The sequence below is a fragment of the Ursus arctos genome, unplaced genomic scaffold, assembly GCF_023065955.2.
Source record: "Ursus arctos isolate Adak ecotype North America unplaced genomic scaffold, UrsArc2.0 scaffold_14, whole genome shotgun sequence".
NCBI lineage: Eukaryota > Metazoa > Chordata > Mammalia > Carnivora > Ursidae > Ursus > Ursus arctos.
In genome coordinates, this window is record NW_026622808.1 from 27,067,011 (window position 1) to 27,077,448 (window position 10,438).

Here is a 10,438-nt window from a genome sequence, read left to right on the forward strand (position 1 = left end):
CTGCCCTTTGGTGAGAAGTTAAGTTCCTGCATTCAGTGGCAGCACTGCCTTGTCACCAACCTTCAAACTGAGAATTGTAAATGCTTGAGAACCTCCTCTAAAATAGAAGTGAAAATGAAATACCCACTCACAAACCTTTCCTCCCATGATCATGCCTAAAACCTAACATGTGGCCACTTCTGTCGCTGCTAGGCTACCAGCATCCAGTAAAGGGGGAGCAGACATCAACAACTTCAGTTACTTGCTGAGAGCCCCCCCCACCCCGCCCAAACAGTGGGAAGGAAAAATGGAGAAGGCTATGAAAGATCATTTGACTCCTCTACCCGTCTCAGTTAACCTAAGGGGAAGAAGCCAGTCCGGAAGTGCAGGTACCAGTTTCCGGTTACCCAGGTTAACCAAGGGCAGGAGGAAATGGGCAGGACGATCAGATCTGAACAGACCATCCAGTGCCCATCCATGCCTCTGAGCCAAGAGGACAGAAGTCTGGAGAACTCAGCTCTCGCCTGGTCACAGGTGCCGCTTCATGGCTACAGGAGGCCTGTATGAGTCTGGGCCTCCTGGATTATACCACCTCCCCCTGCCTGGGCTGGGTACAGCACCAGAAGAGATGATGGGGACCAGGCAACAAGAAGGCTCTCCTAGACTTCCAAAGTGCTCCTCAGCCCAGATGGGGTCAGAAGATGCAGCCCAGCACTGGCACTAATACAAGGTAACAGCAAAGTACCCAAGTGTGACTACAGGCAAATCAGAGTCTGCAGGTTCAACCAGGAGTGGGTACTCAGAACCTCAGGCTGTGACCTCATAACATCCAAACCACTCCATTGCTTACTCCAGACCTTACAGTTCAGTTACACCCATTTTTGTGTCTAGACCCAAGTCTCCCAGGCCAGCACCATGCCCAACTATTTGATGGTATTATCACAGCAAAGAGATGATTAAACTGGCATGCATTCAGCGGACATTGTCAGCTTGTTCCCCACCTCATTACCCCCTCCCACCAACAGGACCCTGATGTTTCCTGGAGGCATCCCCTCTATTCTGGGCCTGTCTGGAAGGAACTAACACCATGCCCAGATTTGGAGGTGAACCAAGCAACACTAATTCCATCAAAGCCCAGAGAAGGCACCAGGAAACATCTGCTGAAACTTCTAGGAAAGCATCGCCTTCTCTTCCTTCCCTTGCATGATGGTCAAAGAAGGTGAATCCCCAACTAGGGGAGCTGGGAGGAAGACACCCCACTGTGTGAAGGGAACAATACAAAAGAGATGGAGCAAAGCCAGGTCCTCACCTGAGAAAAGACTCACCTCTGAGCCTTTGAGTGGGACAAGCCAATCAGCCCTTTTGCATTTAAGTTCCTGTCATGAGCACAGTATGACTCTCCCTCTGGGGTTGGCTGGCCAAAAGAATTAGTAAAAGTAGAAGACAAGGGCTCTGCTGCCATCTAACTGAACATTTGAAGGAAATAATGTGAAACAATTGGTGAAAAGGGCAAACTGTGCCTATTTTATATCCTACACATCAGTGTCGCTCCTCCACAGACAGCACTAAAAAGCCAGCTTGCCAACTGCTTGCCTGGCACAACTGCAAGATGCACAGTGTAAATAAAGTTGGAAAGTGTCCACCTGAAGTGGTTTTCAGAAGGGCTGGCCTTAAGAAGAGGAGGGCAGTTAGCTATCTTGGGAATCACCTGGGGAAAGAGAACACAGCCACAGCCCCATACCCCAACCTGAGCTGGACGAGGGACTTGATGGCAAGAGGCATCAAGACAGCTAATGGAACTGGGGCGAGGGGGCAAGAAGAACCCAGCCCCCATGTGTGCAAGCAGAGCTGACGCCAGCTTGGTGGATCCGGTGGCTACCCAGAGCCAAGTGTGACCAGAGGTGTGGGTAGGGGATGGAGCCGAAGGTACAAGTATGGGCAGGGTAGTGGGGCTACCAGTGCCTGGAAGAGGGCTGCCAGGCCACCTGCTGAGCTCTCCGTGTGAGCGGTGGTCACATACACATGAGTCTTCCGTGAGAGGACCACAGAAATCACCCCCCACCACCACCACAGAGTCAAGGCTGGCTACAGCCAGCCACCTATGAAATCACTCTGCACACTGTGAATGGGTGACCGGGATCTCCACAGCAGTCATGAGTGGACCCACCACAGGCTATGGCCTGGAAGAAGCATCACCCACTTTCTGGCCCTGATGAAACCCAGGGGAGTGGGGTGTCCAGGAAGGGTCTGGTTTGTCATGGGACCAAGAGAGTCCCAAGGAAACAGTTTAACAGTATCTCCAGGGTCTATAGACAGGCAGGGATCTAAGATAAAGAGTCATCTTTTCTCCGTCAGGGGTGAAAAATGCCAGCCAAGAGACAAAAAGGAAAAAAATGCCTCACACCTTTTCCTCTGCCAGTTCAAGAGAAAGCACAAACCATTTCAGGTACAACTTTCCTCCCAGCCTGGCATAAAAACATAACACAGACCAATCCAGCATGAGGATCCAGACTCGGGCAGGAGAGTGGCATGCCCACCTTGTACCTACTATGCTATCTCAGGTGACATGGGAGGCGGCAGCAGGTGGGTAGGCCTGGTGGGGGCTGGGGAGAGGAGGATTCCCAATTCCAGTGTGATCCCTTCTAGCTATTTGTCTACTAAGCCTCAGTTTATGCACCAGTACCTCCCACCCTATGTTGCTGTACAGATTAAATGTTTTGAATTCATGAGAAGTGCTGAAAAGTACCCGCCCCTAGTACCTGCTCAGTAAGTGCTGACAGCCAGCTCCCAAGATCAGCCCTTTTCACAGGAAGATCAACAAGCTTCTGAGCACCGGCTTGCTATGGAAGTCCTAGAAACATGGGGATTAACTCATGCTCCACTACCAAGGAGCTTGCAATCCCGAGGAAAATGTAATCAACAAGACCCGTTATCAGCAGGAATGTAGGGTTTTAAAGTTATGTAGAGTGCCTGAGGGCAACTGTCTGGGAAATCAGGATAGGCTTCTGGAAAAGGAGAGCAGTAGGGATGACAGAAGGCCACAAATGTGAGTTGCAGAGGGTCCCATCCTAGGTGTCACACACAAACAAAGGTTAGCTTGCAGATGTAAGTAGATGCTGTTTTGATGATAAGACACAACTTCATTTCAAAGCATGACTACATTAGGAGGAGCTTCTTTCCTTGAATTTTCTCAAAAAACAGCTACTGAAAGCACACCTGTCACTGTGTGGAAGTTCCTGTGTATTTCCGACCACAGGAATGGATCCTGACAGGCAAAAAGGTTAGGAGCCACTAGGCTAGAAGATTTCAAAGGGAGAAAGGTTGTGGGAACTGTGAAGGAAATGAACACAAAACTTAACATTTAAAAACACTTTGTATTTATGAGGTTAAACCTCAGAAGACACAGTGGAGTCCAAATTCCCTGCTGGGCACTGCTTATGTGGGAGGCAGGAGACTGTCATTAAACCCGCCACTTTTGAGCCTACCAGCACCGGGTATAGGCCCATAGCGTCGTCTGCAACACCGGAGAGGTCGTTAATCTCTACTCTTCCCTAAAATGAAGATGAAGCATCTACCTCTAGGACTAGTTGAGAGAGCAAACCAGGATGCAAAGTGTTTCATGCCATAGAAGGGGCTCTTCAGGCTGTGGCTGTCCATTCTACAGCCTCCAGTGGATAGAGATAGGAAACTTCATAGCAGGCCCAGGAGCATCCAAAGCCTTTTAGCTCCACCTGCCTGGCAGTGGCACATCACCTGATGTGACCCTTCTCCTTTTTTAATGGGGTCCCCACACAATCACAGAACCTCCAGGAATTCTTGGGCAGGAGTCTGGGGGTCCAGATGGAAGGCCCAGGTATGTCTGCACACCCACTTGGCACAGTGGTTCTGCACTGTCTCGAGCCAGCTCTGACAATAATCAAGAGCTCCCCCAAATGCAGCAGGACCTACCTCCCAGGACCTCCTGCCTCCCCCTTCTAGGTTTGCCTCGGAAAGCCACACACAGCAAACCTAACCCCAGGGTACATCAGTTCTTCAAATACTTGAAAGCAGACTCCAGGCCCTTCACAGAGCCTGACACTTGCCCCCTTCCCATCCCACTGCTGAGAAGGCAAACTATTCAAGGATTTGCCAGCCATCCCTCCAAATCCTGTTTCCCTCAGGTCAGAGACGAACCAAGAAGGGACTTCCTGCATCTAATGCTAAAACTTTTCATTCTGAAAACTCAAGTTATGAAGTGTTCTAGAAGTCATTTCATGATCTCCAGAATCCTAAACTACGTCTGAATAAGACACATGAAGAACTGTTCCATTTGGACCTAAGAGCTGTAGCCCTGTAAGACCACCCCGGCCTCCACCAAACCTCACCCAACCCCAGACTGCCTATGTGCACATTCTCTTCCTGTTCCAGGTCCCTCGAGGGCAGGGGCTGGGCATCTCCAGGTCTTAACCCCTCAAGCCAACACCATAAGCAATTGCTAGAATTGTTTATTCAACTGCTGAGCCACCTTTTTCAGTTTTACCATATTTCTCCATAGAAATATGGAGATCAGTTGCTGACTGAGATGTTAGTGTATGGCCTCCCTAGATCTGGAATTCAGAGACCACTTTTAAACAGCGCATGCAAAATACTGGTATGTCTTCCTTATGCAGGAAATACCCTCCAGTTCATGGAATCCCCATGTCAATACTTGCTCAGTTCTACATGTGTGCCCTGAGACTGAACAGGAGGAGTTTCAGATGGGGGCTCCAAGTGTGGGCACTAGAAAGGCGGCAGTCACTCACCAAACCATAAACTCAGTCACCCATTCCAACAACCAGCTGAGGGGTCCCAAAGGGACCAGAGAGACTCAGAACAGCACAAGGGGGGAAAAAAAGGCACGACTTCTACTGACAGAGACAAAGCCCCCAGCTTCCAGAAGGTGATTTAGAGTGGGGGCTGGGCAGAGACCTTCCCACAGAACTGCAGTCACCTAGGAACTGGACTGAGTTCTGGTTCTGGTTAAAGTGGTGGAGCTCTGAGAAGACACTTACACAGGCACTAAAACTGAGGCACCTCTCCTTCACCTAACCCCAAGGCTGGCACCCTTGAGGTGCACGTCCTACCACATGCAGCGACATCTTGAGCCCAGGCGACCACGAAGCCTTTCCATATCTGTATCAAGACAAAGGCCCCTTCTCACAAGCTGATCTTGGACAGTCCTCCAGGCCTCTGTGACTTCCATCCAGGACAACATACTCTGATTACAACTAAAGCCACTTCTGAAGACCACTGGGAGACCTCTGCGAAGACAGAATGTAAAATCCACCTTCTTCTGGGGGACAGAATGAGTCAGAACAAGGACTTACACCTGCTCTCTTCAGACATCCTGGCTACATAGAGAGGAACGTCACTGCACTTGGGCAACCAGAGTGATCAGAGAACATCCACGTGTTTAGATTTTATATCCTCTAATATGTTGTAGAGAATCAGAACCTACAGCCTTCCCTTTTATAATTTTTAACAATCCTCCTTTTGGCAGGATCAACAGCATTTCAAGTTAACATCATAAGTGCTATAATCTTGAAGCAAATAACAAAATTGGCATACAAGACTTATGAAAAGTTCCATTATCAGTTGGCAGTTGCCACACCATGGTACGGTCTGGCCCAGGATTCAGTCCCCACCAGAAACCTTAAGATGTTTCCAGGACAGGCTAATATCATCAACCTGTTAGATCTATCACAGGTAAATCTAAACCAATTTGTAATCTCATATAAACTTACATGGGACAGAAGAGGCTCCCCACATCTTTTTTTACCAGCTCAAGAGCACTGCCCTCTCAGGCCTCTTCTGAAGCCATCTCTCCACCTTTGAGGGCAGGGTGTGGTGGCATTAAGAGTTAGAAACACTGTCAGTTAAACTTTGGGTAAGTCCCTAACTTTAGGGCAGTCACCTCAAATGAAGTCAGCAGAAACAAAAGCATCTTGTCCTCTCCTGGCCACAGGAGGCACCCGCTAAACGGCACCGACTGTCATCATGCTGTTGGCTTCTGCACCTGCAGGAAGGGGAGACGGGCTGCTCACTCCCTCCCTTACAGGGCTGCTGGGGGGAAGGAGGAGACCCCACTGAAGTGCTGCAAAGTCATATAAAGTATATATCTCTGTGTTGAGTTCTGTTAGAATTGTTATTTTAGGAAGTTCACAGAATGCACCTTACATTAAAAGAAAAAACTTTTAAAACAGTTCACGTTAGAACCCGAACCCTGGATCCGGAAGGAGCTTTATGGGTGCATATACCAGTCCCCGGTCCCACTTTGGACCCTGCAGCCCAGAGAAGTTAGGTAACATCTTAATCTTCAAATTCCCAGGTGGGAAAATTATCATTACTTGTGTGCCTTTCTGTAGAGGCCCTATGGTCTCTGACCACCTCCCACTGGCGCTCGACGTTTGCATAAGTGTGAGAAAGAAAGTAGTTTCTGAAGTTTCCTGCTGGAGAGCCTGACCACTAGGAAGCCTTTACACAGACATCTTTGGCAAGTTCAAGTCCCTTTCCCCCCGATGCCTTCTCTGGCCTCTCTCTGGTCTGATTACAGAGATGTCCACCTGCTTTGAGCAAGGCCTGCCTTGTGCCACTATTCAACTTGTTATGGGGATGCAGAACTCACTCCACCATCTGTCAGACCTATTCTCAGATGCCGGACTAACATCCGTGTTCTTCACGGTTCTAGACAGTTCTGAATTAGAATACTCCAAGACTGAACTTCAGCGCATATAAAAGTCACACGAGCTTCACAGGCCCAAGAAGGATTCTAGGGTTCAGTCAGTTTAACCAGCACTTAGCACTCTAAAGCACCTAATGCTTCTGCTCTAGAGAAAGAAGAAACAAACATGCTCACGAAGCCCAAAGTGGTCAGGAAGACAAAGCCCGAACTTCCATGAAACAATGAGTGTCCAATACAGACGAGAACCTAATCACCTGCTGAGGAGACTGTGCGTGGGTAGACTCCAATTTCTGGGCAGAAGGAAGACACGGCCCTCGACTCTATCCACCAATGTTAAGCTGGGACAAACGCGCACACTGCACTTCAGAGATTTTCAACATCCTGGCTGACATACGCCACAAGGAAGGTAAGGCTTAGATTGTTCTGAAAAAACTGTTAGCTGCTTTTTGAAAAAGAGTGTAGAGGATTTACTTTATTACTGAGCTGGCAGAAATTATTAACTCAGAGCCTGCTGTACAGAAATTCAAATACTCCAGAGGCTAGAATTGAGAACACAGAGACAACTTTCCTCTCAAGAACTCCTTTGTCAAGGAGATGGTCAGTTACTTTGTTACTTCACTAACTTCTCAGATACTTGTGGATATTAGGTCAGCTGCCTGACATTGATTTTTCAAGCAAAAGCTAAGTTTGTTAACCATAATTGCATGCCCATAAAGGTAAGCATTGCATGACACAATTCTCTTGTCGCTTCTCTCAGAAGAGGTTTAATTTTAGTGTTGGCTCTTCAACACTGTCCCCATTTTTTTTTTCCATGAGCATCTTAAATATGTGTCAACTAACTATCCCAAAGTGGAGTTCATAATTGGGCAAGGTAGAGAAAAGCAGCTGGGCGCCAGCAACGCCTTCATGGAGCTACCTCACTCTCACCTGAGCCCAGGTCAACCCAGGGAAACTGCTGAATTATGGTCGCACCATCTCTGCTGATAACCTACTCTGCCATGGCTCCAGTTTCCATATGCGGTTTGCTCCAAGCCACACTCCTGTCAAAAGGTTCTAACAATGCTCACGGATGGTCACTGGCAATGGCAGCATTTAAAGGAGGCACTTTCTTCATTGCTCATATTCAGAGACAGTTTCCCAAGTCCACAGTTTCCCATCCACCACACTTATATTAGAACTCTACGCACACCCATTAGTGATGGAGCGCCCCCCCCAAACAAACCATATGAAATGTGAATCCCAGGCCATGGAAACAATCACTGGCTTCTATGAATGTAACATTTCTGCAAGCACGTAAATACAAAAACCTGAGATTTGTTTCCTTCTCCCTCTTCTAGCTAACCACCCCCCCTTCCTCTTTTCCCTCCTCTCCCCCTAGGAACCCTTTAGATTACAGCCTTACACTACACTGGAACCCCTGAGGTCACTGCTCCGCCTAATCTACAACATCGTGACCGCCTGTCAAAGCGCCTCCTGATCCCAAAGCTCTCCTAGGTGGCATTAAGGATCAGTGCTACTATCTCAGCAACCTCTGATTCTTCTGAAGGCAAACAAGCAAGTGGAATTCGGGAAATTATACTCTGGACAAAAGATGCAAAAGTCACCAAGGTTATGTTTCTCATGTCACTTGTTTTATCCTCTAATATTTCAATCTTGCGAACCGCAGTGGCAACAGTAACTGCAAAAAATTCTGGAAGGCTTTATATAGCTTGGGCCTACTCCACCCCCAAAGTCATAACAAAAAGTATACAACATTTGTTTAAAACAATTACCTCCAAGTTAATCTTAATGGGGCCTGAAGACGAGGGATAAGAGAATTATTTATGATACAAAAATCAGAGTCTTACATTACAAAGACCGTAACTCCTCAATCTCTACCAAAATTGTACAAGCCAATGTGAATTACTCCAAAAATACCAAGCTTAAAGCATAATGCTAAGAGTCATTAGTCAAACTCACATAAGGGAAAACAAAAACCCTACAGTGAGAGAAACCTGAGTTACCTGGCCCAAGACAATTTTTTTCTTTGATCTCCAGCATATTAAAAAGTGATCTCAATAGCCATTTCCTGGTCTCCCAGCAAATGCAGGGGCTCACTTCATACCTGGATGCCACAACATCTTCCTATTGCTCAACCTGCTCCTACCACAGGGGAAAATGACCCCTACTGCCAACAATCCCTTGGAGAAAATATGAGAACACTATGAGTCTTCCCCTACACACACGAAGGGGGGCAGAGGAGATCCCTCTGCAAACAGTAGCCTCGGTGGAGGGCCATCTGAGAAAGCAACACCCTGGGGTTAATCCTGACTGTCTAGGTGACAAACCACCAAGCTAGGACCCTCAGGCAGAAGAAGGGATAGCCAAAGGAGGATTCTTGAAGGAACAGGAGACAAAATAATCACCTCTAATTCACACCAAAAAGCGGGGCTCTGGCTTGATCAGAGACGCAATGGGCATTTAGGCCCAGAAAGGTAACAGGAAGAATCCCACCCTCCCCAAGATCATCTACCGTCAGCAGCGATTCCAGGAGGGAGCCGGCAAAGACATATCCACACGCAGAACCAAGGGGGGACTCTCCACACGCCCTGGCCACCCGGCTAAGAGCAAAGTAAGCTGGGGGGTTCCCTCTGAAGCCAGGAAGGTGCTTCCAGCCGGGAGAAGAGGGAAGGAGGACTTCCCTGATCAGCCAAAAGGCCGAGACACCGGCGGTACAGGCTCCCGAGTCATACCCCGGACACCAGTTGCTCCACAGCCTTTCTCCCTCCCCTCCCCCCACGCCGGGAGGACTTCCCGGGGGTCGCGAGTCCCCAGGGAAGGGCAGGCAGGTGAACACAGTGAGAAGCAGGAAGGGTCGTAAAGCTGGAGCGAGAAAGAAGGGAAAGCTCTGGCTTCAGCTCCCGTCCGCTCCCTCCGCCCAGGCCGCACGGAAGCCTCGGCCTCACGTACCGAGCGCCGCCAGACTGCCCGACCTGCCCGCGTCTCGGGCTCTTGGGGCGAGAGACCGGGATGGCAGCGGCCCTCGGGGGTAGGTGGGCGTCGGGCGGGTTCCCTGGAGCCCGGCGGGCGAGGGGCATTGGGGAGGGGGAGGGTCCCGGGCCCACGCGGCCTCCGTCCCGGCCCGCGCAGCGGGTACTTACGTTGCTCTGGGGGTCGATGGCCTGCAGCAGCCGGTCCCTGATCTGCTGCGGAGACGCCGGAGCCGCTGTCATTGCCTGGGCGAGGCGGGGGGGAGCGGCCGGGCCAGCGGGCGGGCGGGCTGAGGCGGGGGACGGGGGTCACTCACTCGCCGGCCTCCGGGAGCGGAGCCTCATGTTCCCCGCGGCGCCGGGGGAGGAGGGGGCGCGCGGGGTGGCGGAGAGGGGAGCCGGGGCTCGGGCCCGGGGCGCCACCGCCACCAGAGGAGGAGGAGGAGCCACCGGAGCCGCCGCCGCTGCTGCCGCCGCCTCGAGAACCAAACTCCAGTGAGCTGCCCCCGCGCGGAGCACTCTGGGTAACCCGCGCCGCACGCAGCGTCGGCGCCACGCTGAGGAGGTTGGGAGATGGGGCGGGCGGAGACGCCGGCCCTGGGCGGGGCCGCGCGCGAGCCCCGCCCCGCATCCCCACGCATGCGCGCGCAGGCGCACTGGTCCACCGCCACGCCACGCCCACCGCCCGGCGGAGGGAGCCGTTGGGAGGCGGTTGGGCGGGGCAACGGCTGCGCCGGGAGGCTCCGCCCCTGGCTGGGCCGTGGGGAACTGAGGTTTCCGACGGAAACGC

The 10,438-nt window shown here is 50.8% G+C and overlaps 1 protein-coding gene across 1 annotated transcript in view; it reads right to left on the minus strand.

The window, feature by feature from the left end:
• Positions 1–10,143, minus strand: part of MED26 (mediator complex subunit 26) — a 52,764-nt gene extending 42,621 nt beyond the window's left edge. The window contains exon 1 of the mRNA XM_026500443.4: positions 9,820–10,143. Within this exon, the coding sequence (XP_026356228.2) occupies positions 9,820–9,891 (72 nt within the window). The 5' untranslated portion in view covers positions 9,892–10,143. The remainder of the gene's footprint in view (positions 1–9,819) is intronic.
• Positions 10,144–10,438: the final 295 nt, after the last annotated feature.